Raw genomic sequence first — 23,479 nt, 5'->3', positions numbered from 1 at the left:
CGCCTGTAATCCCAGCACTTTGGGAAGCTGAGGCAGGTAGATCACTTGAGGTCAGGAGTTCAAGACCAGCCTGGCCAACATGGTGAAACCTCATCGCTACTAAAAATATAAAAATTACCCAGGTGTGGTGGCACACGCCTGTAATCCCAGCTACTCAGGAGGCTGAGGCAGGAGAATCACTTGAACCCGAGAGGCGGATGTTGCAGTGAGCTGAAATTGTGCCACTGCACTCCAGCCTGGGCGATAGAGCAAGACTGTCAAAAAAAAAAAGAAAAGAAAAAGATATTGTCATTAAGGTTGCTAGATAAAATATAAGATGAACAGTTAAATTTGAATTTCAGACAAATGAAAATAATGTCTTAGTGTAAGTATCTCCCATGGAATTTTTGAGGCATACGTACACTAAAACCTAATTCATTATTTACCAGAAATTCAAATGTGATTGGCAGTCCTGCATTTGTATTTGCTGTAGCTGGCAACCCTAATTGTAATTCAACATAAATAGCTTGATTTTCATATGCCTAGGTCTTTAATGTTAGATAATAGTTCTTTAACACCAGTGAAAGCATAACCAGGACAATAATAATACTAGCCAGCTGGGCCAAATGATTTGTATAGATTAAAGAAAAGAGATTTCGTATTTAGGACACCCGTGATAGGGCAGACATGGTGAAGTGTGCTTCATGTGATTTGATTTTTTTCAACAGATAAGTCTGAGAGTCAGAAATACTAATCATGTGTCCAATATCACAAAGCTTACACATGGCAACACCAAGGTTTAGATGAGCTCCGTCTGCCTCTATGACCCATAGGCTTCCCATTCCACTGCATAATTTAGCATGGTTCTAACATTTGGCAGAAGCCCCGATCATTTTCTTCTTGAGTAGGAACTTAAGAGTGCTGGGCCATTCATTTCTCAGGCATTTCTTCATCCTCCTCAGTGCCTGGAGTGGTGCTGGCTGACTACGGATACTCTAAATATCTGCTCAATGAATCTGTTGACTGTGTGGCATTTCACAGCTTCATGCTTTAGAAGATATTTCAGCAGTGGTTTTCATTTAGATAAGTCCCTTTCATTTGATTATCCTTAACATGGCTGACAGTCCTTTGAGAGACCTTCCAATTGAGGGGATATAGATTGGGAGTCATCTCTGCTTCAGAAACAAATGTCATCACCTTAGTTCTGAGATTCTGTCATGGCTGTTTTGTTTTCATTGTTCTTTGTTTTGGGTTGCTTTTGTTTATTTATAATTTAAAAATTGCTCTTTGTTTTGGTTGGACTCAGAGCTCTGACACATAGAAACCATCGTGTGTGTGTGTGTGTGTGTGTGTGTGTGTGTGTGTGTGTGTTTAGATTATGTCTTTGGTATCATGCACTGAGCATCAGCTGTTTGCAGAAGATATATGGGGAGGATTCTAATGCCTCTTTCTCACCTAGATGATTACAAGTCCGAACTGAGGGAGCAGCTGCCCCTGATTGCTGGCTCAGCAGCAGCCGGGGTTGTGTTCGTTGTGTCCTTGGTGGCCATCTCCATCGTCTGCAGCAGGTAGGTCCTCCACTCTTGCTGGCTCTCCTTGGACTCAGGAAGCCCCTCTCCATTGCCCCTTCCCAGGCTGTGTGGATCAAATAGGGTCTGACCATTCATGACCACAATCATCACTCCATCTCAATCCAAGAGCAGCCTAGAATTCTTTAGATATTTATTCAGCTGGGAAAAAATTCATATGAGAGCTGGGCAAGGCTATGAGTAAACAGCATCCATCCTCAAACCTCATTTTAGCCAAGACTTCTAGCCGCCCTTACACACAATGGCTTTTCAGAGTGACAGTTACAAAATTGCATTTGACCCACTGGAGCATCAAGCCTTTGCACAACCCATCCTCCAGTTAGGGAACTCAGGCTCTTGACAGCCAACAAGAGAGAGGCAGGCTGGCAGGAGAGAAGATGAGGAGGAAAGGGAAACTCTGAGTCTGCAGAAGAGCTGGCCCCGAAAGTCTTGTGATTTTTTAATACTGCTGCTACTGTCTTCAGTGGCTAGCCCAGATTCTGCCATGCAAAGCCCTGTAGCTGGATCCCTCCCAAGCAGTTCCACAATGTAGCTTAAGTGCTGATGGACATCCTCTTCACCTCTGCCCTCATCAGCTCTGCCTTCTAAATGGGGTCCCATAGCCCCGCCAGGCTTCTGTAAGACGTTGACTTAAAAGCAGACCCATCTGCCCACAGGAGTGAGTGGTAGTCAACCAGAGTTCTAACTGCAGCAGGAAGGCTGAAGTGAGAGTTGCCCAGTCCCCAATCCTGGGAGATGCCCAGGGTGAGCCCCCATCTGGACTGGGGTCTAGATGGAGGTACCTGGAACGGAGTGATGGATATGCCTCATGGCTGAGAGAGCTCCTCTTTGTATCTGCAGGAAACGGGCTTATAGCAAAGAGGCTGTGTACAGCGATAAGCTCCAGCATTACAGCACAGGCCGAGGTAAGTAGAAAGCAGACACCCACTGTCTGACCCCGTGGGCCACTGAGCCAAGTGGGCTAGGGCTCAGAGCTCTTTTTATAGCCAGACTGGCTAGTCCCAGTGGCAAGTTCCCTCCCAGCCCCCAGTGCATTGGCCGCCTTCCTGCAGGTCCCCAGGGGCAACAAGGCTGCCCTCCCATCTGCTGTCTACCTATTGTGGGGTCTCATTGGATGCCTGGTGGGTAGATTATTGTCTGCATTGATAAGCCCATATAGGAATGCAAGGAAAAGATTGAGTTTAGCAATTCAATGAATCTTGAAATCAGACTCAGTGGGAAAAGATGGAGGGTTCTCTATTAACATCTTCTGCCTTATCTTACCCAATGGAGAGGCTGGGGACTGTGTTAACCAAATTCACAGATAAGCCAGAGAACATGAATGTAGGAATTAAAAAGATAGCAGAGCCCAAGAGGCCAAAGTGCTGGGATATCTCCCGAGGGTTTTCCTTTAAGCAGTACCTTTAAAAGTTTTTCTCACTCATAATCCTCCTCTGCTCTCTTTTATAAACCTATATTTGCAATATTTTTGTAACTAAAATTTCTTTTCGCCAATGTGCAACATAAAGTTCTCTGTCAGACCTGTTTTCTCATCTGTACAGTCACAACATTGCAGCATCTGAGAAAGGTCCATGAGGTCAGTTGGGCCATTTTCCTGCCTCCAGAGAGCAGAATTCTCAGATCCTTACAGCAGACACATTCTGTTTCTAAATAACTCCTTTTGAATTTGACAGATGCCCTCAGAAATCTGTCCTAGCGCTTTGTGCTATGCTCTGTCAAGGCTTCCTCTGTAAGGCTCATCTCACCTCAATCCCCTTGTTGCCATGTAAGGCCCGTGCTTCCTGTTCTCTCAGTAGTAAGCATGGAAAACAGACCTCCCAGGTACCCCACACACTAAGCCTGCCTCCACAGGGGGGTTCTTCTGGGAGCAAACAAGGACTCCAAAGCCAAAGTTCTCATGGATCCAATTGCTTCTTCTCCAAAGTTACCCAAGGTGCAGAAGTGATGTCTGGATGTCCCAGCATCAGCTGTACCATGAAGGAACTTGTGTTCTAATGTGGCTGGTGCTGACTCCGGCTGTACAAAGGGCACTTCGTAGATATGGCTTTCAATCTAAGATCAAGACCCTGCCAAGGGTTTGCAGAGGCCCAAGCTCCTGGCAGCTGGGCTGCTGCCTAGGGCACTTATTGCTGAAGGGAGCTGTGAGTTCCGCATTGGCTTGGGCACTGCTGCTCTCCCACGATGGCCCAGGGCAGTTCCCACCATCAGCAGCCCACATGGGGCCCCTCTAAGGCCACAGGCACAGCTCCTACTCCATTCAGAGCTCTGTTTGTTCCTCTTTCTTTCTCTCCCCAGGCCACTCTAAGCCTCCATTGTCACTGATTTTGGAAGGATCAACCCTACTGCATTATCTTTCCTTTCCTGTGGCCTGACTCTGTGCATTGCTGCATAATCTACAAGATGCTTCTACTTATGTTGGCCTGTGCATCAGTTCTTCCAGGCAGGGCCTTACCTTCCTCAGCAGGAAAACGGACTTTCCTTGTACCTGTGATTCTCAAGTGATGGTGCACCCACCAGGGTGCGTCAGTATTTCCTCAAGGGTGACCTTCGTCTCCCTGCTTCCCTGCCTCTGTGTCAGGATCCTGACATTGCCTCCCTGACCCTTGCCCAGGGCTGACTTCTTTTCACCATGAGCCACTGTAAGGTTCATTTCAGATCTGGCATCCTGTGAATGCTGTGGATGAAATGTTTAGAGATGGTGATGCAGCCTGAAAGCAGAGCCAGGGCCATAAGGACGCAAAATTAGGTTCAAAAGGAGGACTCTCACTTCGAAGTCTAGAGATATCCAAAGATGCATTAGGATGCCTTAGGTGGGAACTCCCTTTCTAAAATTGTGCAAGCTAAGTCTTGGCTTCACCCCCTGGGTGGGGTACAGAGGGTCTCAGAACATCAAGCGGGGTGAAACTTTGTGTGCTTTCAGCTGCTGCAACCTGAGATCTGGCTGTTCTGCTTTCGAGGAGTAGCTATGCCAGGCCATCACATGGTGCCCATGTGCACAAAGGCATGCTTCCAAAATGCTCACAGCCACCTTTTGGGGGACTCTGTCACCTGTCAGGCCAAAAGAGGAAGGTTTTACTGGTTCCTGAGATCCATAGAAAAACCAACCCTCAGTCTACAGTAATAGTGGCCTTGCTGGAACAAGAGAGGACAGCCGAAGGAACATTGCTGACCAGCTGCAGAGCTGCCATTCCTGGGACTCAGGATGGATGCAGGGATTTTTGTGGGTCTAGGTTCACTCCCCTGGTTTCCTTAGATATTTGCCCTCTTTTTAATTCAGTTTGCTTTTTATAAAGCTTGTCCTTTCCCTCAATTCATAACTATTCTCTTCTGATCTGATCTTGGACACCTGGCTCCTCTTTCCATACAAGTTGTCTGAACTCAGCCTCATACGTTGAATTGCATTTGTGCATTTATTCCTGTGAACATCCATCTCCCTGACTAAAGTTGGAGAATCATGGTCAAAGGAGTATAGAGCTGGCAGATGGCTCAGCACACATAGAAGGGGAAACTGAAGGCTCTGATGAAGGGAGGGCCTGGTCAAAAAGTGGGTAAGGGTAAAAGTAATGGGTTAGGGTACTCCCTGCATTGGGAGTTTTACTTTGGTAGCTCTCTTAAACTCACTGAACTTTCGCAACCACTCTAAGAGAAAGGAATTCATCTAGGAAGGTTAAGTGACTTATCTAGGGCACATGGCTAAGTAACAGAGGCAGACTGTACACCCTCTAAGCCCGGCTGCAGAGCCCCTGCTCGTTCCACAGCCTCATGATGAGCAGCAGCTCCAGGACTAATCCCAGCTGTCCAAGTTGGTGTTTTGTGGCTCCCCGCTCTGAATCCCACTGCAGGAGGCAGAAAGATTGATAATGTCTGATCTGAATATGTGCATGTAACTACACCTGGACCACCCACATGTATGAACTTCCGGGGGATGCAGACAGCAATATGGAGCTCTGAGATCTTCCTAACTGAGGAGTAACCAGCGGCTCCCCAGCTTGTTCATTAATGCCCGAGAGAGCCCTTGCCTCTCTTCCCTGCAGGCAGGGTGCAGGATACTAGAGAGGCTGGCAGCCCCTCCCCTCCCAGACCTTCCTTTCAAACTGATGCAAAAGCTGAAGAATAAATGAGAGAAATGTTTGCAAACAGAAAACCTTCTCTAGCTAGTTGAGACATGGCAGATCTGGTAAATTTGAGAACATAATGTGGCTTCTAGGGCACTGGTTTATGTTCCTCCTCAGAGCCTGGAGCACAGTGAACAGGAATGTAAAGAGAATTTGGATTTGGGTGGAAAGAGACTAGCTGGAAGGCAGGCTGGAAGAGAAGACATGCTGGGTGTGGTGCTGGATGCTCTTCATCTGAGCCTATCGTGCATGTTCAAGGGTGGGAGGCTGGGAATGTGGCTTTCCGAGTCCTGGAAGAGGCAGAGAGACAGTTTGTTCTCATGGTTGTTGGGGGCCAGTTCTCAGTAGGTGCTGGCTGGCTAACAATTGCCAGGATGAGATGATTTAAGTAGTCCAGGGGGCCACCTGGATGATCTAGGTGGGCAAAAATAAGTTTGGGAATCTATCTTGAAAAAAGTTCCAGTTGATCCTACATTTGGGAAATGCTAAAAGGTATTTACAGGGCCTGAGGTTACCACATACTTTATAGAGGTTGACACCTCCCTGATTTCTTGATTTCTGAGTTGGGTGGAATGTGTAGGGGTAGGGAGAAGGGAAGATGAGAGCTTGTTAAGGGGTCAAGGGTCAAGGGCTTTCAGAAAGCGGCCCTGACAGACTCACGTCCCTGTGTTGGCACTGCAGATAACATTACAGCACAACTGTTGGTAAACTTTGGGAAAAGCACAAACAAATGGGGTATATGCCCAAAGACTTTAGATTGTCAAACACCCTAATTTTCACATAGGGTAAGGGGTAGAGCACAGGGATTACAGAACAGGAGTCTGAACTTGATCCCTGCCAAACATTTGGGGAGATGATTAAGCAGATGGGTTCTGGGCATTTAAACTTGAATTCAGTGATCTTTGGGAAGCCCCAAAGATTCATTAAGAAAAATAATAGGAGGGCCTCATCTAATTTACCAGGGTTATACCTTTAGTAAATTTAAGAGGAATTGCAGATGGATTGAATTTTTATTTTGGTAAAAATATTTTATAATCTCCTAAGGGAAAACATTTTTAAGTGGATACAGAGCTTATCTTCCTACCAAAAGAAAGTAGCCAGAAAGGAAGTCCCTAGTGTTATTTTAGTCCTTGTCCTCTTCAATCTCTTGTTTGTTTGATTGTTTTTTAAATTCATGACTCAGGTGCAAGCATAGGGAAGCTTATTGAGTGTGTAGGTAACAGTTGGAGAGCATAACTAACACCACAGAAGATGAATCAAAATTCAGAACTATCCAACAGCTTTGAATGCTAATTTGAAATCTGCAAGACAAAATGTTAGCAGGATAAATCTGGAATCTAGTGTTTAGGTTAAAACAAAAATAAAGAAGCAGCACAAATAGGAGACCTAACTTGCTGTTTATTTGTGTGAAAAAACTGATTTAGTTGACCACATTCTTAGTATGAGTGATATATAACTGATAAAAATCCAAGCAATGTTATTGATACAGTATACTACTAATAACTACCAGTATTGCATACTTACTGTGTTAAACACTTTGCATATTTTAACTAGTTTCATCCTCCTAACGGCCCCATAAGGTACATTTTGCATATGAAGAAACAAAGCCTCAGAGAGAACAAGTAACCTGTTCAGAGTCTTGGAATTAGTGATTTGCAGAACAAGGTTTAAAACTCAGATCTGTCTGACTCTGTGGTCTCCATTAGGGTTCAGATCAGAAAAGGTGATATATAAACAGTATCTTCTTTGTGGTGAGAACACATCTAGAGTGATGTTAGTTCTAGCATCCCATTTCAAGAAGCACATTGTCTGCAAAGTACCTGTCCAGAAGACAGAAGCTTGCTTGTGGAGCAGTGGCAAGTCCTGATCTGCTACCGAAGAGACTTGGAAATGCGTCTGTTCAGTGCTGCAGACGCCCAGGCAGGGACCTGGAAGTCATCATCCGGCATAATGCCGTTATGGTATTAAAAAAAAAAAAAAAAAAAAGGTGTTGTTGGCTTCATGAGATTAAATGGCACCATCAGGTGAAATATCAAAGTAGGCTAGATTTGTTCATATAAGTGTGCTGCTTCTTCATTAGAGCTGTCCAGCAAAGAGACAGTCTGCCTTACAGGGAGGTGTGAGCTCTCTGTTCCTATTCAAGCAGAGATTAGGTAGCTGTCAGTAAAGGACGCGGGAGAGATTTCTGCTTTAGATGGGATATTGGACAAAATTACACCCAGAAATATATCTAGCCCCAAGATTCCACACCCAGTTTCTGGATTCTGGGTGGTGACTGTATTTCAGAACTGCAAAGGACACAGCATTCATCCCAGAGGAAATCACCTCCGGCACTGAAGTGCAGGTCAGGTGTGACCCTGGAGGAGGGAGGCAGACCGTGGGAATTTTGGCTCCCTCTTCTGGAGGGTGATGAGAGCATTAGTCACTGAGAAGAGTAAATGATGACTTATTGGGAGAGGAGGCAAGGCTCCTTGGTACAAAAGGTGGCTGAGTTTACAGTGGGGACTTATTAAATGTCAAATAAATTTAATGAGCTAAATTCACCCATGTGTCTGCTGCTGGCTCTAAGCCAGAGGCTCGAGAAACCATGTTAACTCTTCTGGTCCTGAGATTATCAGCTCTTGTCTTCGGCCTCCCTGCAGCTCCTCAGTGACCCAGAATCAGTGGGCCTTGCTGGGAAGGACCTGCCTGTCCTGGTCATTGACAGCCACAAAGCAGGGAGATGTTAAGCTTTTTCTGAAATACTTTCCTCAAGAGGAAGCAGCTGTGGTCTACTTTCCTTCTTTACAAGATAGATGTTCAGCAATAACTGGGTTTTGGAGCAAATCCTGAAATCGTGGTAAAACCCCCAAACACAAAGTGTCAGGAAAGTCCTCCTCCCACTTTTCCAGTCTGCCTTGTCTGCCCTGAGGGTCCTTTCCTGGATTCTTCCTCAAGCACCAGCTGGGCACCCATGACCCCTGCTCTCATGGAAAAAGATAACCACCCATTGTCCTGGTCTTGGTCCTCGGAAGTAGGTGGGGCAAACCATTTCCAGTGCTCTTCAGCCTTCACTAGTAGGTTTACTCCAAGAAACTGCCCAGTCTTCAGCCTTTCAGCTACCAGCAATTTGCCTCCCAAACCCACAACTCCAGTTCCACTCTTCTGACTCTGTTTCCAGTCTTGAGTTTTCTGACCAGCTTCTAAGCACCTGCACATTTCATTTGTACGTCCAAAGTCTAAAACCGCATGTGCCAACTCTCCTTACAATACGATTTCTTTCCCGAAGTCCTTCACCTGGTTCATGGTGCCATGTGATTCTAGGAATCTTGGCATTGACTTGGATTCATCTTGTCCCTCCCTAATTCCCCATGTCTGATTGCTCATTAGCTGCAACCACCTCTTCCTTTGACATTTGTCTTGCCTCTTCTGCTGTTCTTGTATCAGCACTCTGGTTGAAAACTCTGTTATCTTACACCTGAATGACTATTACATAGTAACCTCATAGCTATTTTTCCAGCCTGTAGCCCCTTCCCCACAACATTACATGCAAATGCTGCAGCCTGCCAGCAAAATGAGCCCCCCAATGCCCCACTCTCAATACATCCCTCCCCTGCTGATGGAGCCATTGTCATCTCTGTGTGTCCCGTGACATCAATCCTAATGCCTCTATTTGGTAACCAAGGCCTTCCCATGCTTCTGGCCATCACTGAATCCCTCCACATTCAAGCTGGTGTCACTCTTCCCATGCACTGCCAGGCCTCTGCTGGCTGTGCCTCACAACACTCCAGGCTTCTCCCTTTCCAGTGCAATATGACATTCATGTGTCCTTTCAGGCTCAAGCTGAGTTCTGATGTTTTCAGCATTCTGACCCTGAAAACTGGCATCTGTAGCCTCTGCCTTCTCTGGCCTCTGCAGCACTTGCCACCCATTTCCAGCTGTGGGCTCCTGATCCAACACTATCCTGCACTGTTCTCCAATTATTTCATGTCTGGATTGCCTAAAGACCCTTGTGAACTTGGTTTTGCTGGTAGCTTCCACAGTTCTTAGCACAGTGCTGGTTTGGAGTTCTAGTCGGTGTTGAGGGAAAGGGATGATCAACATACTGAGGCAGAAGATTGGATGAAGTTCCTTTATGTACAGATCTCTAAACACATAAAACCCCTTGTGCTTAAATATCTGGACCAAATTTGGGAGAGTCACAAAAATGACAATGTCTGCCTTAAATCTGGAATGAAGAACAAAGTGCCATGCTCCAAAACAAAATGCTCTTCCCTGGGACTCTGGCACACAAAAATATTAATGACTAAATACAACCTAATGCACTACCTCTGAAACCATACTGTGGAATTCTAGACATCCTCTACCAGCTGGGAATTGCCAGGTTTGTCCTGGCACCCTGGAGCCATGTGGGTATTCATGGTCTCTGCTAAGATGTCCATGGTATTGATTTTGTACTTTCTGAATGCACAGGAGACCTGGATAGAAGCATTCACGTCTCTCCCTACAGCTTTCAATCCCCAAATATCACCTACTCTTTAGAATGGCCCTTTCCAGCCCTCTCCTGTTCTTCCCGGGGCCGCTGGCACTTGTAAAGGGTCTCCGTGACTTTTTGAATACACTCTACGTATCTGAGACATCCCCAGAGTTTGTCCCATCCTTTTCACCTTTGAGAGCATCCTGATCTACTGATGTGGGGTCTCTGACAATGGTCAGAGGTTTCTTCTGCTTCAAGAACTACTCCATTCCATGCAAGAAGGTTCTGGACAATGGCTAAATCATTTCTCCCCAAACCTAATATATTTAAAGGCTTGGTTCATGTTTAAGATTCAATAATTCTCCTGACACCATGGTCCTCTAAGGCTGTAGTTAATCCTAGCTATAGCATAAGTGAATTTTGAGGTCAAAGAACATACATGTCTGCAAATTAGATCTTTCATTGAACTAAATAAATTAGAAGAACATAAAGTTAAAGATTTTTCTCTCTTTTGAGGTACTAATAATCAGCAGTTTAAATCCATACATAACATTTTTGTACCAAAGGTATGTAACCTACGATGAAAATAATTGGAGACTATAAAATATAAATATGTTAACAATATTTATATTTGCAATAGTGTTAATATAAAGCATTGCACAGATTACTCTAAAATGCTTTACATTATAGGGATCTATTACATCTGATATTATTATCACTGCCACTAATAATATTTCCCCAACACTCACAAATCTGAGAACATTTTCTGAGCCCTGTCTCCAAATGTTTGGCTGTGCCTGACTCTGTAGCTGACTTGAATTCCTTGTTCACTGTCTGATGATTCATTGCACTAAACACCATTTTCCTGATAATTAAAAACTGTTCACTGGCAAGTGGGAGCAGGAACAGGCTGATGTAGGATTTATGCAGAAACACAAAATGAGCCAAAAGACAAATGACCTGTTCTGCCTAGCTAACGGCATTTTTTCTCCTCATCATCGTCTAAGATTTGGAAAGGCTAGCTGTACTGCAGGAGAGAGGTCTAAGAAGATGTGCCATTCTGAGATGAGGTGGATGCAGGGGGAACCTTCACATGCTTGGCTGAGGACGCTCAACCGAGTCACTCTCCTGATTTAGAACACAGACTCCTGCCCCCCTAAGAGGTGCAACACCAGGGCCACCTTCTCATCCCACCCTATCAGACCTTAGGACAAAGCCATTGAGTTTGAGCCATTTGTTAGATGATTCGCTTCTTCAGTTTCCCTTCTTCAATGTGACAATGCTTTCCTCAGTTTCAGGGAAAATGCATACTGAGTCTAATTGTTGCATAGATGCAGTCATACAGATGTTCTAAATTGACATTACATCACTACCCCAGGCAGACTCCTTGGCTTCTGGTGAATGGCCTCAGTGACACCAAAGCCCATGACCACAGAACAGCAGCTGTACCATCACATATATGTGTGTGCTCACACGTACACACGTACATACATACTTCTCAATTCTACAAGCCAGCAGAGCAGCAGACCTCTCTTTGTTAGTAAACTGCACCCACCTTCACAGTGCAGACTTTCTTCCATGTGTGTGCACTTATTTTCACATTACTGGCCTGAAAGAATCCTGGCACCATTAAGAGATGAGCCCTTTCCCTTCTGGGAATAGCTCTTTCCTTGAACTGATTGGGGCCAATATCTGTAAAACTCATTAACTCAGAATCCTTTCCCATTCATCCTTATGTATGTCTTTACTTGCAAACCATTCATTACCGCATATTGTAGATTGTTTAATTAGTTTCCATGGAAGAGTTCCTGTAGGACAGCTTAGCATACATCGTTCAAAAGCCCTTGATCTAAAATAACAAGGTAGTTATTTTTAAAGAAACTAATATAACCCTAAGCGGCTTACAACCCCCACTGCCCACCCTCTGCTTGCTTCCTCTTCCTACCTTGCCAAACACTTCCTAGAACAATTTACTGATGATATAACAAGTCTATCAATCAGTGAGTCATCACTGTACTTCGGACACTATGCTAGGTATGTCGTCAGCAATCTGTTCGTCAATCTCACAGTCACCTTGGGAGGGAGGTGTTACCTCCCTCATTGGCAGAGGAGAAAACCACGCTAAGAGATGTGTACCAACTTGTCACATTATACAGGGCTAATAAAAGGTTTTGGGGTCCTCACCTCATCTGTGGGTCCCAGCACCTGGGCTCTTTACCTCCTCTCACCACAGCACAGAATTTGGGAGAAATCACAGCTTGTTGACACTGACCTGCTGTCCCTTTTGCATTCTGAGTGCATCTGTTGCTGCCAGTCACACAGTGGCTGACTTCCACCTGCGGCATCTGTGTTTCTTTGCCTGACTGCTTTCTCTGGCCCTGGAGCCTCCCTGCCCACCTGTACAGCAGGACAAGCAGCCTCTGACCAATTGTGTGGAAATATCACAGCTCTCTTGACCCCAGGACGGGCCAGCTGTGAAGCATGTGCTCACCTATACATTGTTTAGATGTGAATCTCAGCGGAATTAGGCCTGCTCAATGACCCACAATGGCTTGAGAGCGTGCCTCTTACAGGCTGCCTTCCTTTCCCTATCTTACTTCCCTTCTCATCTCAGATACTTCTTGGGATCACCACCCAGATAAGCCACTTGCTTTCAAAAATCTTGTCTCAAGGACTGCTTCTAGGTGAGCCCAAGGTAAGATAGGGTGGCCTGGAGATGCTGACCTGTGTTCTCTATATGCTTCCAATCTGGCTTGGCTGTTCTTACCCTGGTTCTCTATAACAAATGAAAAAGGCCTGGCACCCCATCTCTGCTTTTCTCTTGGTCCACTGTTATTAAAGCAGAAGCCTCTTCCTACACACACATATGCCTCATACCCTGTCCTAGGGACTAGATCGTTCTACATAAACATGAGGATCTCTCAGTTTGCTTTGTCCAAATTTCGGTCTATATATTCCAAAGTCAGTGTCCTCCCAAAGCTTTCAAGGAGCCCCCTAGAATGATATGGACAAGTCTGAAACAAGAGATTTTTACTTAATGACTCAGGAGAAAAAAAAATGTTCTTTTGGGCAGGACACCTGGCCCTCCTTGTCTTAAAAAATAATCCCCTCAATGGTTTGCTGTATCTTCTGTCTTCCTTTGGATTATGCTCTAGTATTTCCAGTCCTTGCCTGGATTGATGACCAAGCAACACCAGTTTAGGGGAGCTATAGAGCCATCAGGAATTTTTTGAATGGAAAATGTCAAAACTAGGCTGGGCACAGTGGCTCACTCCTGTAATCCCAGCACTTTGGGAGGCTGAGGCCAGTTGATCATAAGGTCAGGAGTTCAAGACCAGCCTGGCAAGATGGTGAAACTCTGTCTCTACTAAAAATACAAAAACAACAAAATAGCTGGGTGGCGGGTGCCTGTAATCCCAGCTACTCTGGAGGCTGAGGTAGAGAATTACTTCAACCTAGGAGGCAGAAGTTGCAGTGAGCCGAGATTGCATACTCTAGCCTGGGTGACAGAGTAAGACTGTCTCAAAATAAAAAACCTAGAGCTGGGGGTCACAAGGGAACAAGCTACTGTGTGTGGTGAGGGGTGGGGGACATGATGGGGGCCAGGTGCTAAGAAAGAGCTCACGAAACCTGAGGCCCAACCTCAGCCTTAGATCCCAGTCACTGAACCTAGAGCAAGGTGGCTTTTGTAGGCTTGCCTGCCCCTGCTGACCTGACTGTCTTCATGAATGAGACAGCAGTACCTGGCCGAGAAGGCCCCTACTCTTCCCAAGGCTGTGATACCAGACCATGTCATTTGGCCTTCCAAGCCCCAGCATTTCCACCACCCACCGCCATAAAAACAATTCCTGTACTTTGCCTAATGGCACATCAAACGTGTTGAAAAATTACATTGTGAATGAATGCATTCATTTCTTGGGTTCCATTACTTTTTTTTGTTCCCTCTCCTCTACTTTTCGAATGTATTTTTTCTGCAATGACAATTCTCTACTTTGTCCCCATGCACACCTATTTATCTTGCCACTGTGTACATCGGTGACAAGGTCTATATTCCTTTATGTATTTCTCATTCACCATTTTATTTGTTTTTCATACTTCAGTGTGTCTGAAGGCATGAAGATTCAATCACCATTTTTCTTTCATACCGCCTCATTTTTTCCATGTAGACTTTGCTCTTTTCTCTATGAGCATTTTATAAGCTTTCTTCACATTTTCTCTTCTGGTATACCATCTTGGCACTTCCATCCTGAGATTTTTCTCATGGCAATTTCTCTCTTTTAAAAAAAAAATCCATCGTCATCCCTCTTGCAGCCCTGCACCACAGCCGTCAGTTATAACCTTAACAGTGGCCTCCACTCAGGAAAGTTGTCAAGTTGATAAATATTGATATCTACCCTACCATTTTACCACCACTTTTCTGCTAATGCATTTGGTTGGCATCAATCAGCTTCCTTGCCTTCTGTGAGCGCCCGGTGTGGGAACTGGTCCCGATCTGTCACTTATAAGTAATCTGCTCCACATTTCATCAACAGCTTATAAAAAAAGAAGAAAATATGGAGGAGAAGTAGAGGACAGAGAATCAGACTAGAATGGCCTAGAAGGAAGGGAGATGGGGAGGCCCAGCAAGAGAGGAGACGTAGAGGACGGCTATAGCCTGGGGCGTAGGAGAGCTCCGCCCAGGAATGCCCTTGGTGCTGGGGACATCAGCAGTGCTGAATGACAACTGTGTCCTCTTTGGGATGTTAACCCTGCTTATCTCCTCCAACAAGGCTCTCCAGGGATGAAGATCTACATTGACCCCTTCACTTATGAGGATCCCAACGAAGCTGTCCGGGAGTTTGCCAAGGAGATTGATGTATCTTTTGTGAAAATTGAAGAGGTCATCGGAGCAGGTATGGCTATCCCCTGTCTTGTTTCTGTCCTCCTGGTGTCCAGACATCTTCTTCCCACCACTCTAGATGTCCTCTTTCAGTATGAAAATTCATCCCATTAGGAAGAGAGTTTCTACCTACTTTCTCCTCAGAAGATGAGTCTGAACTATCTCCATGTGTATCTAGGACAGAGAGAGAACATCATTTGGGATCTTTGGGGACCTTGACCATGGTGGCCAAGCTTGTCTGCTGTTGCAGAAAAGTCAGCTGCGGTTTTATAGATTCAGAAATAACTGGAAATGGACCACCAAATGCAGATAAGGAGAGGGGCAGAAGGTATTTAGTTGAGAAGGCTTTGAAAGAAATATACATTTGTAGTATTCCACTTACTAACAATGATATCTCAATGGCTTAAAGTCAGGATATCTTGCCATACTTTAAGGTCTCCATTTCCTATATACATGAATTTGAAGATGATTAGAAGAGAAACCACTGTTTCCCGAAGAAAGTCGACCTATAGCTTTTTTCTTTTCTTTTTTTTTTTTTTTAACAGAAAAGTCTATGGTATAGCTGGTAACAACATAAGACAAATTTCACTCTCAAGAAATGTGTGTGCCCTCATTCATCTACCTGCCTGGAATAGAAACCCAGTCCAGCGTAAAACTCACTGCCTGAGTTGCTCTCAGGAAATCATACCTAAGACTGACCTAGAATTTTCATCCTCCTTTAATGAGTTAGTTAGTTGAGTCAGTTTGGTAATGAACCCAGCCTTATTAATGTAAATAAGATAACACATCTCAAAATATCACTAAAAGAAAACCTCATTCTTGCCTCTTGTGAACCTTCCTAAAAGATGTGTTAAATTTGTTTTATTTTCTTCTACAACATTGTTCATCTTTTCTTCCTCTTCAGTTCTTCTTAGCCATTGTCCGAGCTCTCTTCATTAATGTGCTGTCATCTTTTTTAGGTTCTTGGACCTAGAAGTGCTTTATTCATGTCATTATTGGGAAAGCTATGGAATTGCCTCTCTCAATATTTTAACTCAATAAAATATGTTTAGTCAAAGTCTTGCAGCTACTTCATATATTATCTTTAGGGGGAATGTCACCATCCTTCTGTTCACTGCTCTCTTAATGCACTCAGGGGTCAAAAAGCCATCTGTGAAATTGGAAGTCACATTTGAGAGTCTGCCCCATTAGGCTGCCATCTTCCTGCTCTGGTTTCTCTCTTCAAGAGCTTCGTCCTCACACTTTTTTCAGCATCACTGTGGTGGGTGCCGGGAAATGACACACCACCTGTTCCCGCCAACCCCTCAGGAGTTTCAGCTGGGTCACCAGAATCATATCCACATGAGTTTATACATATTTCCCATTGACTTTTTCATTAAGTATGTTACTGAACCATGACTTTCACTTCTGTGCAGATAATTTTCTCTTCCTCTTTAGATGCTGACATATTTAAGGATCATGCCTTGGAAGGCTAGGTACCAGATAAATTGGATAACTCTTAGGGGCTCAGATTTCTCCAGTAAACTTGAAAGTGTTGGGGAGGCAGGCTTTCAGGCCTGTCCTCTGTTTGCTCACGTTATTAATTGTTGTTATGGCTTGTGGTAATGGTGCTAGTGACTTTAATGTTGTTATTTATGTCGTGTGCTTAGAGTGATGTGTTCTGGACTGTATTTTGTCCCAGGGAGCACACATCAGCACCCCCCTGCCTGCCTTTGTCAGGAGAGGAGTAAAGAGCCTTCTCACTTTATGACCCTGCTGGATACTTACAATTTGGGGTGAGCTCACCAGCTGCTGGATACTCATAAAAGGACAATTGATAGTTCTGCCCCATCCCTCACCTCCATTTGTGCATAGCATTTGCCAGTGCTGTCATGTCTGTGCATTCTGCTCAGAGAAGGTGCAGTCCTCTCCATGACTCACATGGTATTGGGGAGAAATGATGCATTTGGTAGTTTCTGTGATGCCCAGTAGCATGGTATAAAGACCTCTGCCCAGTTACTGTTGAACACTCTCTAGCAGAGACCCATCTCCTTGTAATTCAGAATATCCCAGAGTGAATCCCCATGGATATTATCTTACTATGCATAACTTCATGCAATTTTAACAGAAGACACTCCTGCAGGGAAGCAAATTTTCTCCAGGTCCATTTCTCCTCTGTCATCACTCTCATTTCTCTCATACCTTGCCCCACTGAGGCTGACTCTTCGGTACTAAAAGAGCTGGTATGAAAGTCAAATTGTTTCAAAAGCAAGGAATTTGTTAAGGTAAGATTTATACCATGTAACTGGCAATGTTTCTTTTAGCCACTTGAAATACTTGAAGCAAGGGGAAAGCTTGGGTTGCAAAACCTGAAAAGAAGAACCGGAAGTCATTTATTCTTTTGTTTCGTTTTGTTGTTATTTGAGACAGAGCCTCGCACTGTCGCCAGGCTGGAGCGCAATGGCACGACCACGGCTCACTGCAGCCTCCACCTGCCGAGTGCAAGCAATTCTTTTGCCTCAGCCTCTTGAGTAGCTGGGACTACAGGCATGCACCACCATACCCTGCTAATTTTTATATTTTTAGTAGAGACGGGGTTTCATCATGTTGGCCAGGATGGCCTCGATTTTCTGACCTCGTGGTCCGCCCACCTTGGCCTCCCAAAGTGCTAGGGTTACAGGTGTGAGCCACCGCGTCTGGCTGTTATCCTTTTATTTTTTTCTCTCGCCCTTCCTCTCTCTTCTCTCCCTCCTCTTCTTCCCTCAAGCTTTTACTGAATACTTCTTAACATGCTGGACATGCAGAGGCGAATAAATAGACTCAGAGGTCTGACAGATTTAGTGGGAAAATCAGGCCAGTAACAGTTAATTATTTCACACCATCCACACAGGCATGTGTTATGCAAAGTGTGGGGCCAGCACAGAGCAGCATCCAGCTTGCTGTTCTGGGAGGGGCTGGGCATAGCAGGAAGGCTCTGCAAAGAATGACCTTTGGCCTGAGCCTTCAAAGATAAACACTAGTAGAAAAAGTAAGTTTTTATGAAGCATATGAGAGAATGAGACAGTGACAGAAGAGGAAAACTAAATGATCTAAGAAGGAAAATGAACATGACCTTCCAGCAGTGTTGTGCTGGACAGCCTGCAGTAGCTTGCAAGAGCCAATTATGCACATCTGTTTCTAGCCCCATGTTTAGTGACATCATGTTGGTAGCTTGACATCAGCTATAGTAGGAGTATTTACACTATGGGAACTAGCAAATGCTACACATCATGAGCCTGCTCTCTGTTCATTTCTTTGTTCCCTCCCTTCCTTCCTCCCTCCCTCCCTCCCTCCCTTCCTTCCTTCCTTCCTTCCTTTCTTTTCTTTCTTTTCTTTCTTTCTTTCCTTTTCTCTCTTCTTGACATCAACCATAGTGGGAGTATTCCCTGTTCACACTATGGGAACTGACAAATGCTACAAATCATGAATCCTTTCATTCCTTCCTTCCTTCCTCCCTCCCTCCCTCCTTCCCTTCCTCCACTCCTCCCTCCCTCTCTCCCTCCCTCCCTTCCTTTCATCCCTCCCTCCTTTCCTCCCACCCTTCCTTCCCTCCCTCCCTCCCTCTTTCCTCCTTCCTTCCTTCCTTGCTGAGCTGATAGTTGAACACTTATCAGCACACCCCCATCCCCCAGACTACATAAAGTTATTTCAAAGAGGTTTCAGAAGAACTATCCTGCGTCTGCCAGATATAGAGCCAGAGGAGAAGGCTTGTTGCAAGAGGGATTAAGTTTAGAGTTCAGAAAGATCTTTATTCATTAAACAGTGCTTTTGTGCCTGTGACTGTAAGAGGGAGATGCTGGAAAAATACACTCATTGCCTAACAAGTCCTGCCATGCAGGGGTTATTGCCTAATGCACAGACATTCAGTGCCACTCAGTGAGAGGAAGGCAGCACAGATGAGGGCCCAGAGATTGTGTAGCCCTGGAGATGGGAGAGAGGTTGTGATGGCAGGCGAGGACTCAGGGAAGAGGCAAGAAAGTGGCCCCTGAGGTTGCAGAGGCTTTGGATGGACCGACATTATGTGGCACATCCTGTGAACAAGGGAAAAGAAGATTGCTAGGGAGGGATTTCCTGTGGGTAAGTATTGAACACTAAATCTGAAGAATCAGACCAAGATCTAGAGATCCAGAGGCTGCCATATGAATTTTATCCCATAGAAAACAGGTTTCATACCAGGGTGGGTGAAAGGACCAAGGCTCTAGGGAGCTGAATCTTATAAATGCTGTGTTTGGATCGGACTGGAAAAGGGTGATGGCAAAGGATGGGCCAAACCTTGGAGGTGTGAAAACCAGCTATAGGGTTTTGCTTAGATGGCATGGAGAGGCTTTGAGAGGGTTGATGCTAGGATCGAGGCTGTATTTAAGTGACTAAATTTATCCACACTGGTATATACCCAAATGAATGTGATGAATGTAGTGACTAGTGGGCTTGGTGCATGGAGTTGATGGGAACTGGTAGCATAGAGGCTGTGACCCGAAATGAGGGGCATCGGGTTACGGGAGAGTGAGGCTGCCTGGCATCCAGGGTGTGGGGAATGGCAGTTGTGCATGTGAGTGAAGACCCATGGAGGAAAATTAAGAAACTGCAAGGCTGAAGAATTGCATGGACTGCCAGAGTTTCTCCTAAAGCTGTTGCAAATGTTGATCAAAGAAATGAAAAGATAATAATATTGAGCCAGGTGTGATGCTGCCCAAGAAGACAATAATAAATCATTAATTACGAAGTAATTATTTGTTTGATGTCCATCTTTCCTCACAAGTCTCAAAGTTCCATGGGAACAAGGGAATGTATGCGTTTTGTTGGTCTGGTACCTGGACTAGTGCGTGGCACTTAAGTGCTCAATTTGTTGTATGTGGCAAACGAAAGTAGGTCCTTGGAGGGAGAACATGGCAGTGCTAAAAATATGGAGAATTAGGTAGTGTTTAGGAGAATGAAGAGAGACTGGAGACATGGTGTGAGATCATGAGTCATTTGATGCTCTGAAAGTGACCCAGTGGCCCAGTGGCCCAGTGGAGTGAAGGAAAGCTGACCCTTCCTCTTCTCCCTGCAGATACTGAGAGTAATTGAAGCATCTTTACAGAAGACAGCAGTTCACCCTGGTATCTTCAGAAAATATCAGCTTATTGTTACCATGAGTCTAATAGGCATCATCTCATAAGTCAATTCCCATGCATTGGTTAATTCTAGTCAGTTTGATTAGTAGACTTGCCCAGAGCATGAGCCAGGGCTCTGCAGCTGGAATGGCACTCCTGGGCTGTGCAGTGTGAAACCTGAATAACTGTAGTCAACAGCCCAAGCATGACTGTCAGTGCATGCCAATGCAGGTGAAGGTGCCACCAGAAGTTGTTAGCGGAAAAAGACGTGCCATTAGTATTTTAATTAATAAATACATTCTCTTCTGACTTTAGCAGCTATTGATTCAAAATTTCCAGGAATGGATGATCATCTGGAAGAAGGAAGCTTGCAGTGAAAGGGCTGGCGAGAATAGTTGGGATGAGGGAATGTGTGATAAGTGCGGATGGGGATGGAATCATCTGTGAGGCCAACAAAGGCCCTGGTTTTCTTGGGGATGGTTTGGCAGAAAGGTCACTTGCGAATTTGACAGTCCTGGCATCATTCAGAGTACAGATGGGCAGCATGAGGGTAGCGCACACTGAATAGAAGTTAGAGCAAGAAGCATTTCTAGGAGAGGGAATCACAGACGTGTCTCCAGGAACATGGTCAAAGTAGCTGGCGTGTCTTGAACACTCACCGTGTATCTGACAATACTCTACATTCTTCACAAGCATTGTCTCATTTAACTCTCTCAGTGCTCTGTGAGTTAGTGCATATGTATGTGTATGCATGTATATTTTCTTGTAACTGGTAAGGAAATCAACATTCAGAGGATAGCTTGCCAAAGTGTGTGCTGCCAGTTGAGTTTGTGATAGAACTAGAATTTAAACCCAGCTAGAGCTGATCTAGATCTGGAGAATGTAACCCTCATGTGAATGGAACCTTGGGCTGTTGCAGACAGTTACAGAGTGGCTAGCTGCCACTCTCATTGCTGTGGATACAGATGTATATACAGACATATGTGATTTATAGGTATGCAGTTGTCTAATAACTATAAAAAGCTGCAAGAAAAGAGGAAATCATTTTCTCTCGATTTTAAGTATTGTGAATACAGTGGATGTCAAGCAGGTTCCATCTCATGTGCCAACTCCAGTGGCCTAGTAATGAGTATCTGAGGAACTCTGATGAAAGGGTGAGGATGGTTGTGGTCAACTAATAATGTCTGTCCTCCGTGCAGGGTCAGGAAGTGGTGGATGTGTACTATGGTTCTGCTCTCCCTGGTTTAGCCACAACTCACTTATCTTGCACAGGCTAGTGTGTTAAAACTTGCCTGAAATCATACTTTAAAACCTAGTTTAAATGTATTCTTAAAACATTCCATTTCTGGTGTAAGCTTGAATTAGTAACTAGAAGCTCTGCTTTCCTTTTTTTTCCCCCAAGGCAGTTTTTGACTTCAAAATGCTGCTTTTAAAAAAAAAAGTGCAGTTGTGTGTAGATTTGAGCTGCTTGCATAACCAGCAGCTACTGCTTGAAATACCTGCTGGCAGGTGAATGTTTCTTTTCAAAAATTGAGAATTCTTTTCTTCTGATTTTACATTTAATAGTTGAGGCATTTAATGCTGCTGAACCACTTTTTCTCTCTTCCTCATTTTGTCAAGGAAGGTAGGAAAGAGGAATGGCAAGGAGCTGAAACTTGTAGGGAATAATTTCAGCAGCTGTCTGGGAGGAAACGCATAGGAATTTGTTAAATTACCCTCAGCCGACAGCCTTGAGGGCCATGGTTCTCAAACCTATGAGGCAGGCATCAGAATCGCCTGGAGGCTGCCAAAACCCAAGCCACAGGCCCCATCTACTGAGCTTTTGATGCTGTGGGTCTAGGTGGAGTTTGGGAATGTGCATTTTCTAACAACTTCCTAGGTGATACTGATGCTGCTGATCAGGAACCACAGTTTGAGAACCACTGCTGAGCATATTCGCCGCTAGACCTCCCTACAGCTGGATCTGGGTCCAAATCAAGTAGATGTTTGTCCATAGGAGGGGATCCAAGGTCAGTCGCAAAGATGTGTGCCAATCAAAGTCCAGTAGGACCAAAATTAGGCTGGTTGTATTTACTATCAATAAAGAATCTGCATGAAAAGAATTAGCCACAACCACTACCCAGCATAAGCATTTCCTATAAGCATCTGTCTTAAATATAATGTTAACTCTTGAATTGCTGGAAATATTTTCTAGGTATTATGAAGTTTTATTAAAAATGAAAACATGGACATGATTTGGAGCTCATGTGAAAGGAAGCTCTTTAGAGTTCAGGTGATGGCAAATCAAAGTACTACAGACATCAAGTCCTGGCCCTTAATTTCAGGAAAATTATCAAAAAGCAAAAATAATTTCTTGAAGGTGCTATATTAAACCAAAGTCAAAGATCACAGGTGATAGCAATTTCTTAGATTGTAAGTGACACCGGGTCTTGATTTCCTGTTATTAATAATAGCAATATGCCCATCAACTCCCACCTGTCTATAAGGCTATTGGCTGTGTGTGCTCAAAGGCCAGAAACCCCAGACTTTAGCATCCTAGGCTTATTTGGAGACACCTTCCATGCCCCGGCACCTGGCAGGGAAACTTTGCCATGACCCCTGCCAAAAAGCTCTGGTATGTCTTAGATCAGTCACCATAAGTCTCACAAGGCTGGAGAAACCTACTTTTCCTCTCTTTTCTCCTCCAATGAGGCCCCCACTCTGCACTCCCCACTACACTACCTACTTCTACTTTGTGTTTTTAAAATAGGCCTGGTGCAGTGGCCCATGCCTGTAATCCCAACACTTTGGGAGGCCAAGGTGGGCAGATCACCTGACGTCAGGAGTTCGAGAACAGCCTGGCCAACATGAGGAAACCCCATCTCTGCTGAAAAGACAAAAATTAGCCGGGAGTGGTGATGCACACCTGTAATACCAGCTACTTGGGAGGCTGAGGCAGGAGAATTGCTTGAACCCAGGAATGGAGGTGGCCGCGAGCCAAAATCGCACCACTGTACTCCAGCCTGGGCAACACAGTGAGACTCTGGCTAAAAAAAAATAAAGGCTGGGCATGGTGGCTCACGCCTGTAATCCCAGCACGTTGGGAGGCCAAGGTGGGTGGATCACGAGGTCAGGAGTTCAAGACCAGCCTGGCCAACATAGTGAAACCCCGTCTCTACTAAAAATACAAAAATTAGCTGGGCACGGTGGTGGGTGCCTGTAATCCCAGCTACTCAGGAGGCTGAGGCAGAGGAGAGAATCGCTTGATCCCAGGAGGCAGAGGTTACAGTGAGCCGAGATCACGCCACTGCACTTCATCCTGGGTGACATGGCGAGACTCTATCTCAAAAAATAAATAAGTAAATAACCAC

The 23,479-nt window shown here is 44.8% G+C and overlaps 1 protein-coding gene across 1 annotated transcript in view; it reads left to right on the top strand.

Moving 5' to 3' along the window:
- EPHB1 (EPH receptor B1) overlaps positions 1–23,479 on the top strand; it is a 436,638-nt gene that overhangs the window by 349,906 nt on the left and 63,253 nt on the right. Inside the window, exons 8-10 of the mRNA XM_032265843.1 lie at positions 1,439–1,547; positions 2,409–2,473; positions 14,909–15,031. Coding sequence (XP_032121734.1) covers positions 1,439–1,547; positions 2,409–2,473; positions 14,909–15,031 — 297 coding nt within the window. The remainder of the gene's footprint in view (positions 1–1,438; positions 1,548–2,408; positions 2,474–14,908; positions 15,032–23,479) is intronic.

Source organism: Sapajus apella, unplaced genomic scaffold (genome assembly GCF_009761245.1).
Source record: "Sapajus apella isolate SASKATOON/1434 unplaced genomic scaffold, GSC_monkey_1.0 scaffold4, whole genome shotgun sequence".
Taxonomy (NCBI): domain Eukaryota; kingdom Metazoa; phylum Chordata; class Mammalia; order Primates; family Cebidae; genus Sapajus; species Sapajus apella.
The sequence above is the reverse complement of the archived record's forward strand: the minus strand, read 5'-3'. Positions and strand labels throughout refer to the sequence as shown.